We start from the raw sequence: 13,815 nt of genomic DNA, 5'->3' as shown, positions 1-13,815 counted from the left end.
AACCGCCACCGAACAGATCCTGCCTCTCCTCGCCGCCAACACCGTCGGACAGATCCAGGCATGCCGCCAGATTAGTTTTCTGTTTTTAGCCTAGGTTTGCATCGCTTGGCCGGAGAAGAAGAAAAGAAATGTGAAATGACTAAAATACCCTCGTTATTTTAATTTTTAAAATTTTCCGGCGAAATATTGGCCGGCAATTTGGCCGGAGTGACCAAAATTGATACAAATTGAAAAGTCATGGTATACAATTAACACTTTTGAAAATCGTGGATGATAATTAACATGACCCCTATAGTCAGTGGACCAAAATGACAATTTACTATATATTACATTAGTGCTATATATATATATATATATATCAACATGCTGTTTTGATTTAAAAGGTTTGACCTCAACAGGTCAAAATATTTTTTTCAAATTTTTTATTTTTATTCTCGTATTTAATTATGTTGGACCGAACTCCGAAGGACAAATGTGTCAAAAGACATACTGAGCAGTGAGCAGGCCTACTACATGCGTGCTTGAACGTTTTGAATTTTGATGCGGGCGAATAAACAACTACTCTCCCGTTTCCCGCCTCTTCCAGTTTCTCTCACATTTGTGTTATTTTGTGACTGACGCTCTGAGACTGAGATTGTGTTTCTCTAGCAAGTCCGGGGTCGGGGAACGTAGCTATTCTGTGGAATGGTCACGGCTTGTATCGATAGGTAAAACCTCTGTAGCACTGTTGTGTAATGTAGTAGTATTTATGTACAATTTGTTCGATTTGGCAAAATGTTCGTTAAATGGGTTCATGTTTGCTGTTGTTGAATTTGCATTTCTTCAACTTGTTAAGCAAATTTATTATGCTGAACGACTATAACACGGGGAAAACAATAACATAAGGGATTAATGGTGTTTGATTATTAGATCAGAGATCGGAAATGGTGTTATCGGTAGTTTGAATTCGGAAAATACCTCAGATAGCAATCGTCGGGGAAACTCATTCGGGTGAAATGCAAGCATCATCTCACGTATCAATCAATGCTTTAAGTGTACTTTGCTTCACAGTAATAAGTTATATGGTCTAATGATTGGATTTGTTTGCATTTCACATATCAGTTGTGTCTCCTGATGTTTTAACTGACTCAGAGCTGCCTTCTGATTTAGGTGCTCCCAGGTTGTATTGCAGATTTTGGTCATTTCTTTGTATTTAGACTTGTGGGCACTGGATTTGCACCATGGATAATGATGGTGGTCGAAAATTGCAAGATGTAAGCAGTAGAGCAGCTGTACCAATTTCATTCCTTAAAAGATTTCGCATCTTTTTTATGTTCTCACTTTTTTTCTTTCTTTCTTTTTTTAATTTTTTTATCATGTTAGTATTTGAAAATTGTAAGTATGGATGGTTGATGCCTTCTGGATCTGGGTTTACTCTGCTAAATCTCAAAGTATGATCTGCCCATAAGTTTAGGTCATCACATGCTTTATATATTTAAGTACCCGTATGTTTTCTGTAAAATATTTGTTCCAAAACTGTTTCATGTAGGTTTTCTCCTCCCCCCCAAGTGAGGTAGATGTTTGATTAGTTTGCACATAATGTCAGGACTGCAAGTGCCAGAGCTTTGGCAATAATCACCATCCATGCAGTCAACCTAGGAAGATATCCATAGGAGTTGTGGTAGATTCTGTTGCAAAATGCAAAAGCATGAGTGGAAATGCAGATCGCAAGGGCTACTGTATTGATGACAGAAACAGCAGAGATATAGCAACTAATCTTGCTAAAGGAAATCAGGGAGAGCCTTCACTGCATGATAAATCTGCTTGGATTTCTACTAGATCCAGATCCATTCATCATGTGGAACAACCTTCAAATTTGCCGGCCATTCATGAAATTTGCAACATATCAGCTGGAACAAAGATAACACCAGGGGCATCTTCAGTTCAATTTTTAGATGATCAGAACTCGAAATTCCTTTCTAACAAAGCCAAGGAGAAGGGAGGGAATGACTCTGCTGCAGAGAGTGCGGGCAAGTTTTTGTTTGCAGTGGCACAGGAAGACATGCAAATGAAAGCATCTACTGGGGATAAAACTGAGAGAGCAGATATAAAGGGCAGTGAGTCTTTGAGAATGCGGCTACGGGAGATCTTAGAAACTGTGTCTTCACCTAAGAAGCTCCGGTCAAATTCTGAAGTTCTTGATATTGATGCAGAAGGTTCTCATACAGAAAGAGTAGTTGCTGAAAATCATATTCTCAAGGCTAGTTTGGATACAATAGAAAATGATTCACAAAGTCATAATCCTATGGTTAGCAGGCCATTTACTCGTAAGAGAGCCCCATCTAAATTGCAAAGGGGGAAGTCTAATAAAATAGTGGCCCCTTGTGCTCAGGAGAAAAGATTAGAAAAGGAAATCTTCTATTTTGGAGAAGGACGGGCTAAGAGATCATTTGATGCTGCCACTGGTGGTTCTTTAACGAAACATGAAATCTTAACGAAGAGAAAAAGTTCAGAGATAGAAGCCCATGAAATCTCAGTTGATCTGGATGCTGACAAAAATCAAGAGCAGAATCCCAAATGCAACAAAGTTTCATCTGTGGAGAGATCTACTGGTAATACCCAATCCCATGGGACGTCAACGAGTGTTTCTTTGGAGCTGAGAGTTGATACTTCAGAAAAAGATTTATACAAGTCACCAGTTGTAGAAAAAACTGAGCAGCTAAGAGACAATAGTCTGAAATTGCGAGAAAATCTCTATCATTCAGAAGACTTAGCAAACTCATCCTTAAAGGAGAACTTTGACCCAAAATGTGATGTCCAACATCCCACTTTTCCAACGAAAACACCTTTAGAAAGACATTTCCTTGGATCTCTACAAAGAAGTAAAAAGGAGGAATTGGATGAACATAGCCATACAGAGATAATTTTTAACCCAAAGGGCATTCAAAAGTTTAAGAATTTGCAGAGGTTGAGACAAGAAAACAAGTCAAATGAACAGGATGCCTCATCTGTATCCTTTATAATTTGTTGTTTTTTTTAACCATAAGTGAAAAGCTCTCTGTTCATAAGAGGTCAGTAAAAGTAAGTGATATACAAGCTTACTCTTTAGTTAAACAGTTGATTCCGGAACAAGGACACTCTATTTTCAACTGGTTGATTCTGTAGCAATAACCTATGACCTAATGGTCAATGGGTGAGCACTTGGCAACTACACTAACTCCAACCTTATGTACTTTTACAACAATGATAATTTAGTGGATTATATTTCATAGTATGGCATCATCTAGTCCTTGCTTCTCCTTATTGAATGTGAAGGATGATGCAGCTGTATCGGAATATCCCCCTCCTTTGAAACAAAAATCTCTTATTGGAGAAGACAATCATGTGAAGCTTTCTCAGTCACCATCTGATGATAGGTATTCTGAGAGCTCAGAAGATGGGGTTCATGTTAAAGGTTATTCCATTGCCCTTTTGCTTGATGTGATTCTTGCATATCTACTGTCCTCTTTGGTGAGATGCTTTCTGGCATACTTCATGTTTTCAAGCATGCATGACAATTTCTAGTTTTCAACTGCAATTGGTTATTATATCTACTACTTTATGTTTTGGAACTGACCTGCATGCGCCATCCTTTTTCCACATTGCATGTGTTTATTCATAATGTTTTTTAATGAGTAAATAATTTGTATTTGATTGGTAACATGATTTGGGCCTTATTTCTTCATCCTTTTTTTAGTACTAGACTAGAATCAATCACTTTATTTGCTTGAAGTCTACGCATTCTGTCATCAAAGGTTCCAGAAAGTAGGAGACTTGAAATCTCTGGTGAAAAGAAAAAACATATTAGTTTCTAGTTGAAAGTCAGGGATTGTTTATAGAGGAATGTCCATATTGCAGTTCATACTATGCACTCAACATAAGAGCTTTCTAGCCCAACACATTGGGTTCTCATCTGAAGTTGAGCAGACCCCAACTTTTTTATTTTTATTTGGGGACCTGCGGGGTGGGGGACTCTCCCAACCTAGACCATATTTTATCATAGAAGTTTGTAATCTTTGGTTGACCAGGAAAGGCTGTGGTGTTAAAAGGTGGTTACTCCTTTTCTGTTATTCATTTTCTCTTTATTCTAGTTCCCAGGTTGAAACTCAGCATTGTTAGATGATGTAACTGCAGGTTGCAGGAAATCACCCTCATTATCTCCTGAAATTGGTACTGCAGAGAAACCAAATTTTGCATTTAAACCAGGCAAAGTTGTGTTCAATGAAAAAGGTAGCACTAAATTTCGTGGGTCAATTCTCAACCAAGGCACTCCAAAAGGTACAAAGCTTTGTGGATCAAACTTGACTTCTTGTTGTTGTTGTGGTTATTATTATTATTATTTTTTTTTCATGCGTGCTGTGCTGTGTTAAATTTCAGAACTTGAAGATAGTGGGTCTCTTTTGAGACAGTCAGAACAGAGTGAAGAAGATGGGTTTGATAGGTATTGCCTTCATCTTTCAATTAATGACTTAAAAGTTTCTGTTGATATTACTGCCTTTTGAAATTAAATGCTGTGTCAAATTTCCAGAGCTGTTGCTTTATTTGGTTTTGCATTACAAAGAGTTAAAACCAAAATGAAGTCTATGGCTGACAAAAGATCTGCTGAAATTCTAAAGTCTGCCGCTGAGGGAATACACAGGGAATTGCAGACTGCAGAAATTCAGATTCTAGCTGATCTGTGAGTTTATAGATGATTGATGTACAAGTTCAAGGTGGTGCCCTAAGATTATATTTAATTGATTAATTTTGTCTTTGTCTTTCTTTTCTTTTTTCAGAAGGACAGTGACCAGCAAGAGTAAAGCTAATCAAAAGCATCTAGAAGCGATATTGCAAGGTAATGATCAAGTTTTAACTTCATCAAATATGATTGTTTTTTCCTGAATATGCATATTTTTTTTATTGAAGTGATTTTGATTCTGCTTGTGATAATTTGATATTTATTGTGTGTAAATATATGCAAAATGAAGACCCTTAGTGAAGTAAGACAACTCTTTTCCCTATGTTGTGACTAAGTAATGTTGGTTGAAATAGACTTTCTTGTGTGGGATGTTAAACCTTGCTATTCTACATTCCTGGTATATTGTCTGAAAATTTGTCATTTTCACTACATTAGGTTTGCTGTATTTTTCTAATCTTAAAGCTCACTTGAATATGTTATGGTATAGAGCAACAACAGCAGTTGGATGCCATCTATGTAAGATTCAAAGAACAGGTCAATCAACATCTCCAGGATTGCAGAATCACACTCGAACATCTAGAAGAACATGAGAGTGAGCTTAAAGCAACAGTGGAAAAGCAAAGTATGTCAAGGTCTTGTATGATTGTTTAAAAATTTTCATTGAATTACTCTCAAAAAAAAAAAATTCATTGAATTTGGAGCTCTAGAAGGTGATCTAATACATGGCTCTTCCCCTCCCACCATCCTTTCTGCTCACCACATTTATGGTTTTGCAATGTTTTTCATACTAGTCTAATAATTTTGAGGTCAATTGTCAAAACTAAAATAGGTTATTTTGAAGTAAAACTCACTGTCACCATATATTGTTATAAAAAGGAATCTGGACTTTAATCGTAAGGAATCTAAACTTTAATCAAACAACTTTTATCCCAGGCATTTGAAATTGGGTAATGATTTTTGGCTGTGTTCTACATAAGGCCATCAATAAATCTATAGATATTATGATTTTCTTCTCCTACGAGGCAATGTTTCTATTTTCTTGGGCATGCATCCTATTTAGGCTTGTTGAAGTTCCTGCAGAGATGCCTTGTAGTGTGTCCATTATTTTCTGAACTTAAAGAATACTGATTGTAAAGTGTAAACATGAGCTGTACCCTTACATGAGAGCCTTTTGATGTTATAGAAGTATCAAAGAGAAAATTACTCTTGCAACTGGAAGAAGAAGTTGAGACTCGGCTTGTTGATGCCCACAGAAGTATTACTGCTGTCCACCATGTAAGTTTATTTATCCAAAATCTGAGTATATGCTGCATTGCTCATGCTTGTTGATTGCATAATGTCACCAACAGAATATTCTGTGCATTGCTTATTTGAACTATGATTTAAAGGGGCTTCCCATTTTCTCTTAGTACTGAAAATATAATGGCTTACAGCTCAATAGTGGTGTAAAATACTATTTCTGCATTACCTGCAAGCCATTTTTAGATTTCTTTATTTATAATTGATTTTCAAACATTGGATGCTGGTGCTACCTGGTTTTTGATTCTCTGATAGACTGGAAACCATGAGCATTGGTTTTACATATAGGAAGTAGACACTTTTGGTCACTCCGAAGCTGCACTGGCCATAAACTCAATCTTCAATTTGATCCATGCATATTTTACATCACAATTTTATTCAATATTGCTTTAAATTATGATATTGTTGCAGTTGACCAGGGACAAGATGCATCAACTGAAACTTGTAGTAGCTGAATGTTTGAAACTCAGTTGATGAGATTTTAACTGATTAATGGATTGTAAAACGTCCCAAGTCCAGACAACATAGTAACCTTTTTTTTTTTTTTTTTTTTTTTTTTTTTTTTTTTCTTTTCTTTCCAATGAAGATGCAGTTTTAGAATATTCTGGCATGCTGGAAAAAACATGCATCCCATCTGCAAGTTGTTTGAAATCACTTGATTCTCTTGTAAAGCAGGCGTAGAAGGAAAAAAAAAAATCTGCTCATTTCATGGGTGTTAGTTGCTAGCTTGCAACAAAATGTATATTGCTCAGCTGACGTCTAAAGCTCACATGAAACTGAGCAATGCCAGAGGTCTCGATCAAAATTGAGCACACAAGTGAGAGAGAGAGAGAGAGAGAAAGAGAAAATCATCTTAAACACGTCTACTAAATACTAATGGAATAGGGGTGTTTAAAATAAGCATTTACAGAATATCTGATATTTCACAAGCTGCATAGTTAGCTGATATTTCACAAGCTGCAAACTATGCATATTGCAACATGGATTTAAACACACTTGTATTACTCCGTATATAATAATGCTACGATACTAACTCTTTCTGAAAATTGGCTCCTACATATAACTGCTAAAGTGCACTAATTTACTCATCAATGTAAAACAAAACAATGGGGTTGATTTTTTTGTGGGAGCTGCCAAATTGATGTTAAGCAGCTTCAAGATTGGCATCTTTTGATTTCTCCATTAAAGATTGTACCACCATTGAAGATTGTACCACCAGTTTCTCAGCTACATTGTCTGTAAGATGAAGTTTTAATAGAGCATCACTCAAATTACTCAATGTATTAGAGGTTCCCTGAGATTCAGCTACTGCAATCGGTGTCTGGACTGTTTCTGCAATTTCAACTTCCAGATTTTTTAGCTCATCTTCAATACCTTCGTCCTCGGTTTCTGCACATGCTGTATTTAATACCATATAACAACCACATAAAGCTGTGTAATAGATTGCCAAATTTAGGCAGTAGCATAATAAAGGGGATAAAGCGCCAAATATATCCTCTTTTAGCTAAAAAAGGCACCTCAACTAAAAAAAAAAATGAAATCAAGGCTTTGAGCCTCCAATTTTGTGCAATTAAGGTTATGAACTCCCAATATCTTGTAATTAGATTCCAATTTTGTGCAATTAAACAGATTGTTATCATTTTGTAAAGATTGGAACTTAATTGCATGAAATTCCAAAACTATGATTGCACTTAAAAGTACAAGGACACATTTGACCCTTTCCCCAATATAAAAATGTCATTGTTATTAATTAATGGAGTGTAATGTAATTTACCAACAAGACCAACATTAAAAATGAAAGAACTGGTTGCTTAATCATAATAGCATTTCATGTAGCTGAATCAGTTCCTATCAGCAGTGGTGCTGGGAACTTATGAAAAAATTAGCAGATATTACACTAAACAGGATTGCTAACCTTGTTTGATGATGTTTCCTATTCCCTAAAGCAAAAACTTTTATGCAAACATGGTTCATTTAATAAATTATGAGATGCATTGAATATGTGCTTTCTTTAATAATAAGATTGATAAATTAAAACCTCGATCCACAAATAATAATTTTATAGTCATCAACACAACAAGTATCAGTTCCATTAGAGTGCAATCAAGATGCTTTATTAGGGATGAGAAGAATACCTAGAACTTCATTGACTTGGTTTTGTGATTCAATATATTTGTCAAGTTCCTCTAAACTGAGCTCAACATCTTCAACACTAATCCTATATTCTTTAATAGCTTGCGTACCAACTCGGATTGCTTCAGAAACCTGCCATTATGTGAGCAAAATGTGAAATAAGAATTACAAAATTTAAAAACTTCAATTCCAACAGTTGTCCAAGTCATCTGAGTTCAGCAATTTTGTGTTTAGATTAAGCATTGATGTAACAGAAGAAGAAGAAGAAGAAGTCAGGCAAGAGTAAAAATGATACTCTGTCTGACCTGTTTTGAGGATTCTGCATCAGCAATAATTCTCAACACTTCCTCAACTCGGTTCAGAAGCAGTGTACATTTTTCTCTACTTTGAGATGCCAGTTTCATTTCCCTTGCATGCCTTAAAGCAGCTCTTTTGTTGCCAGACTTTAAAGAAGCTAAAGCGGAATTCTTAAACCTGCAGAAAGAGCAAGTGCCTAACTGTTAAACAGAAGGTATTACAATTTGACTAAGTTAGAGTTGATGACTGAAGACAGATTAAATTTAACATTTGGCTGTACTATAGACCAAAAGGCTCTTATAAATGGTAACCACGCAATAAATCTATGGCAACGGTTTTTGGGTAAAGTTATTCATGTCATTGGCTTAGAAAATAGAAATACCATGTTATTGTCCCACTTTGCATTATGCAATCTAAGATTGGAATGAGTTAGAGGTAACTTTAGTATTCAGAAGGATAACATCCATGCCTACTATAGCGCTGATCGATCACTTCCCGCTGCTGATCAAGCTTATCTGCTGTCCAATTTAAATGCAGCAAATTGTAATCTAAACCTGTCGTCCCTATTGAAGATTTTCCAGAAAGAAAAACTTTCACTCCCTGCAAGAAAGAACTACACTACATCAGCTTAGCAAACAATAGCCAACTCTACAAACACTTATCCACTAGAATTCTGATGAGTAGTCAACATACTATGGTTTATTGGGCTGAAATTACCAATCTTCACCTACCAACAGACTCTTTGAACACCTGGCTATGAAGTTGAACTTTCTCTGGGTTACTTTGATCATAACATAGGAAGTAATACTGATAGATCAAGTTCTCTGATGTAAAACTTTAAGAGAACCAGATCACAAGAATGGAAACTCACTTCATTTGGTAGCAAAAGAAAGTGGCCACCCATACACATACAATAAATTGAATATTTGAATTTGCTTTATTGTGCCTACCAATCTGGTCTACACCAGCTAGCTGTGAGAGTAGACTCTTCATATTTTAATAAGGGGGCTTACTAACAAACTCTCATTTTCTTATTGCTTCCAATTTATTGTCCATGTCATCTACTACTCATGCTATAAGGCGGAAAAATAAATAAAAAGCAATTGATGTTACCTCTACTTGATCTCTCTTGTTGGTGATGGCAAGGTACTTTGCTTTCCCAGCCCCTGACAAGTGACCCAGTATGGCATATGCTTCCTTCATTCCCCCACAAATTTCCTGGAAATTCCTCATTGTAATAATGCATGAAGATGTCCAGTGTTTTTCACACAAAACTTGGATAACTTCATGAGCTTTTTCCTAGCATTCATGGGATTAGAGATTTAATGATGTTCACTCATCATTCAATAATGTCAATAAAAAGAAGAAAGAAAAAAGTAGGCTCAATCTAGGTAAAGGGGAAAACACAACAACATAGAAGTAGACAAGAAGGAGATGATATTGAATGACTTGAAGAATATGTAATTTCCAAAATAATGAATAGCAAAGGATTAATGAAGGCTACAATCTACAAGCATTGAGACTTGAGAGACAAAGACAAAAGCACAAACCTCTAACAACGTTGATAGTATGTAATAATCTTCAACAAGGGTTTCTTGAACTGATGGTCTAGAAAAACGTATCATATCGGCTAATCTATAAAAAGTTCGAGAGATTTGCCCACTAGTCGGGTCCATGAGTCGGGCATTCCACAAGAGTTCACCGGAGCTATACATTTGGAGCTGAAATGTAAATTGAACCCTAATCAATCAATTAATGCATGTGCAGTAGTAGACAGAAGTATTTAAGTGTTTGGAGGGTTATAAGAAAGAAGAAATTGGAGAAAAAACTGAGAAGCTGAAATCTTTGTTACCAGCACTCGATCAAGGCACAAAGGGGACAAGCCGTCTGCTCTGCTGAACCAGATCATCTTAAGCTGAGAAGGACGAATGATGAAGACGCGGAGGTGTCGAGCAACCTTGAGAATCAAGTCCCGCCAGAAAAGGTAGAGGGGCTCCCAATCACACCTCTGGCCGCTGAATGCCTTGAACCTTGCTCTAACGTTCGCTTCGTCGTCCCACTCCGGAACTTCCTTCTTCAAGAATTCCTTCACCTTGTTGCCCATCCAACAAGCCTCATCTCCTCCTCCAGCTATTCCTTTCCCATCATCTTTGTTGTTGCCATTCGTGTTCATCGTCACTTCCAGATTTCAGGGCTTTGGGTTGGCCTTCGTGTGTCAACTGTCAAGCAATGAGGAGCATGAACCTTTTTTTTCTTTTTTTAATACTACTAACTTATTAGAATGTAGTATCCGTTCATAACTATTTTCTCAACCTATTGAAGCACAAGAGTTAGTATCGTCTCCACTGAGGTTCAAACCCACCACCTCCCGTATAAAAAAAAGGGTTTGATGCCACTGGACCACAAGGTCCTTGGCAGGAGCATGAACCTCTTCCCATTTCTACTTCTCTTTTTTTTTTGGCAAGAAAATAAGACTGATTATGTTTTTTTTTTTTAAATAAAGAAGCTAATTCATTAATCCTGAAAAGTTTACAATAAAGATCGATGGAATGGTCAAACATTCTTTACAGTCAGACATAAAACAACTTCCATAGCAATGTTATAGAAAACTTGATTCGCGGACTGTTTTACAAATTTGAAGCTGAATTCTTTGAATGAACTTAAAACTTCTTTAATGATTTGGTCAAACGTACCCAAAACTGACACTGGTTGAATAGTCTTGCACACCACCTGAGTATCTATTTTCATTCTTCTATCCATTGACAATATCTCCAACGGGTTGAACTGCATATCATAGTTCAAAGGAGTATCCTTTTCATTGTCATGTTTGTCACCCAGGATGAGATTCACATACGTCATGACTAGTTTTATCGTTTCACGCTTTATGAAAAAGAACTTGCCAAAGTAAACGAGAGGAAGAAACTCGTCAAAACAACGAGAGGAAAACACATAAATTGCAAACAAAATTAAAACAGTAAATCAAAACAAATGAAAACAACAATGCGAAAATAAGAGAGAAACGACTAGTAGCAATGGAGATGGAGGAAAAACGGTGAAAACAGAGAAGACAATGAAGGGCGGATGCTGTCTGAGGTGGAGATGGTAGCAAGGGAAGATGATGGGACGCCACCTCCGATCCGCTTGCTTCACGGAGGCGACGACCGCGTTGATAACCATAGAAGAGAGAGATTAAAGAAACCCTCACAATTTATTACTTTCTTTTGTTTTAGTTTGTCCAGTTTTGGTTTTTAATCATATTCCTATCCATTAATAAGTTCTCAAAAAGATGACTGGCTCAGCGAGGACGAAAATTCTCTCTCTAGTCTGTTACGGTTTTCTTACCGTGTAGTAACTATCTTTGGTAAGTTCTTCGCTCCAACCTAGCCGTTGTGGCGGCAGGTGGTGCCTTCTGATGGCGCAAGCGCCATATGTTCATGGTGGCGACCCGCCAGATGCACTCATGGAGGAAGGAGACCCTCATGCCCACTCATCGAAGAAGCAGCGATCCTACAAGCGTTCTTTTGCGGATGCAGTGGCGTCCATCGACACCTCCCCGGCTGGAGATTCGTCGCGGGTAGACGCTAACGAATGGGCTTTTGAAGATATTGATGTGGAGTCGGATTGAGAACTGGATGCCAACGAGATGGCCGACGGTAAACCGCGAGTTACGTTCTCGAAGGAATTACGAAAGGAATTGTGCAGCACATGGAAGATGGCTTTGATAATAAAATACCTGGGCAAAAACATCCACTTCAACATCCTAAATCAAAGACTGCCCACCATGTGGAACGTTCAAGGTAAAATGACGCTTATTGGCATTGGCTACGGTTGTTTTGGCAGCTCCCACAAAATCGATTATCTCCACGCTTTTCTTGATTAACCATGGAAGATATTCGATAATTATCTTGTAACCCAGCGATGGGAGCTAGAGTTCAGACCTCGTATAGCAAAGCTCTCGAAGATGGCGGTTTGTGTAAGACTTCCAGACTTACCAATGGAGTACTTCAGAGATTACACAATTAGGGCTATATTAGAGAACGTTGGTAAGACACTTAAGGTAGACAGAACAACGACGGTTGCGGCGAAGGGGAGATTCTCCAGAGCGGCGGTCGAAGTCGATCTTAACAAGCCCTTAGTTTCAGAAATCTAGGTGCGAAACTATATCCAAATGGTATAATATGAAGGCCTACACGTCGTTTGCTTCAACTGCGGTGTCGTTGGCCACCGCGAACAGGCGTGCCCCGCTGCCAAACCGGCTGACGACAGAGAAACCCCGAATATGGATTTGAACGGAGAACCATCTCCGAAAGCGGAGGGCATTCGGCAAACTGCTTCGCCATCCTCGACTCCCCCCATCCAGGAAAAACCCCGCTATGGTACGTGGATGTTGGTGATGAAGAAGAACAAGCCAAGGGCTGCTGTGAATAAACCCCGCCAACACAAGAAAGATGCCAATCTCAACGATACTCGTGGAAACCAGTTTGATATACTGGCCGACTCTCAAGACCATGGCGAAGCTGCCACAAGACGAAACAAAAATGACAAGAACAAGCCCAACCCGGGATCCATACAAGGATCCAAAGGTAAGTCTCCTAACCTCAGCTAAACTCCACATGTTCCTTCCCCGCCTCCGTAGTTCGCGGTGAACACGACCCAGCCTGTGAAAACTGTCGCCCCTACTCCGTCATCTAGAGGGCGGGGAGGGCGTGCCGACGTCGCTCGTGGTACGGGAAGAGGAACTGGGCGAGGGCACCAATCTGATTACGTTAATGTTTCAACTGGTAAGGTGACAGGTGTTTCTGCTAATAATTTTGTTTTAGGCTCCACATCTTGTTTTACGCCTGGGGAAGGCGGTGGCCAAACTTCCCCCGGGACCACATGTTTGTCATGAAGATCTTCACCTGGAACTGCAGAGGCATTGTCAATGGGCGTGTCAGAAAGCATGTCAAATAGCTCCTGATCACGTCCAAAGTTGATGCTTTCTGCTTATTGGAAATCCAGTCCGCTAGGGCGGATAGGATGATTGCTCTTGCTTATAACTTAGGTTACAATAACCACTTCTTGGTGGACCCCATCGGGTTCGCAGGAGGCCTTTTTCTGTTCTGGAAACAGGGTCACATCGACCTTGAGGTTATTTGCCATAATTCTCAGGCCATCCATGCTAGAGTGAACCGGCGGCCTGAGAATTGCTTTATTACCTTTACTTATGTCAGGCATAACCTTCTTGCTAAATGTAGGTTCTGGGATTATTGTAAAATTATGGCGAACTCGATTCAGGACCCCTGGCTCGTACTGGGGGATTTGAATGATATTGCAGGTAGCGACGAATAGTGGGGGAGTGAGCATATCAATTTCAACCAACTCCATAGATTCTCGCAAGCCTATGGGGA

General features: G+C 38.4%; 2 protein-coding genes across 4 annotated transcripts; one reads left to right on the top strand and one right to left on the bottom strand.

Moving 5' to 3' along the window:
* Nucleotides 1-554: 554 nt before the first annotated feature.
* Nucleotides 555-6,528, top strand: LOC116017507 (meiosis-specific protein ASY3). 2 transcript variants are annotated; one of them, XM_031258114.1, is made up of 11 exons: nucleotides 555-707; nucleotides 1,150-1,253; nucleotides 1,586-2,989; nucleotides 3,295-3,433; nucleotides 4,153-4,296; nucleotides 4,396-4,459; nucleotides 4,547-4,696; nucleotides 4,794-4,852; nucleotides 5,184-5,318; nucleotides 5,880-5,971; nucleotides 6,407-6,528. In XM_031258114.1, exons 2-11 carry the CDS (start codon nucleotides 1,221-1,223, stop codon nucleotides 6,467-6,469), a joined length of 2,283 nt encoding a protein of 760 aa, XP_031113974.1. In that variant the 5' UTR covers nucleotides 555-707; nucleotides 1,150-1,220; the 3' UTR covers nucleotides 6,470-6,528. The 2 variants fall into 2 exon arrangements, with proteins under 2 accessions (XP_031113974.1, XP_031113975.1); XM_031258115.1 differs by having other exon boundaries at nucleotides 687-707; nucleotides 1,529-2,989.
* Nucleotides 6,529-6,846: 318 nt separating this feature from the next.
* Nucleotides 6,847-10,636, bottom strand: LOC116014820. 2 transcript variants are annotated; one of them, XM_031254773.1, is made up of 7 exons: nucleotides 10,278-10,636; nucleotides 9,976-10,146; nucleotides 9,539-9,724; nucleotides 8,895-9,025; nucleotides 8,434-8,602; nucleotides 8,131-8,260; nucleotides 6,847-7,393 (listed from the first exon to the last, which is right to left on the bottom strand). In XM_031254773.1, exons 1-7 carry the CDS (start codon nucleotides 10,596-10,598, stop codon nucleotides 7,140-7,142), a joined length of 1,362 nt encoding a protein of 453 aa, XP_031110633.1. In that variant the 5' UTR covers nucleotides 10,599-10,636; the 3' UTR covers nucleotides 6,847-7,139. The 2 variants fall into 2 exon arrangements, with proteins under 2 accessions (XP_031110633.1, XP_031110634.1); XM_031254774.1 differs by having other exon boundaries at nucleotides 6,847-7,384.
* Nucleotides 10,637-13,815: the final 3,179 nt, after the last annotated feature.

The sequence above is a fragment of the Ipomoea triloba genome, chromosome 4, assembly GCF_003576645.1.
Source record: "Ipomoea triloba cultivar NCNSP0323 chromosome 4, ASM357664v1".
Lineage (NCBI taxonomy): Eukaryota > Viridiplantae > Streptophyta > Magnoliopsida > Solanales > Convolvulaceae > Ipomoea > Ipomoea triloba.
Note: the sequence above shows the minus strand (reverse complement) of the source record. Positions and strands in the feature narration are given on the sequence as shown.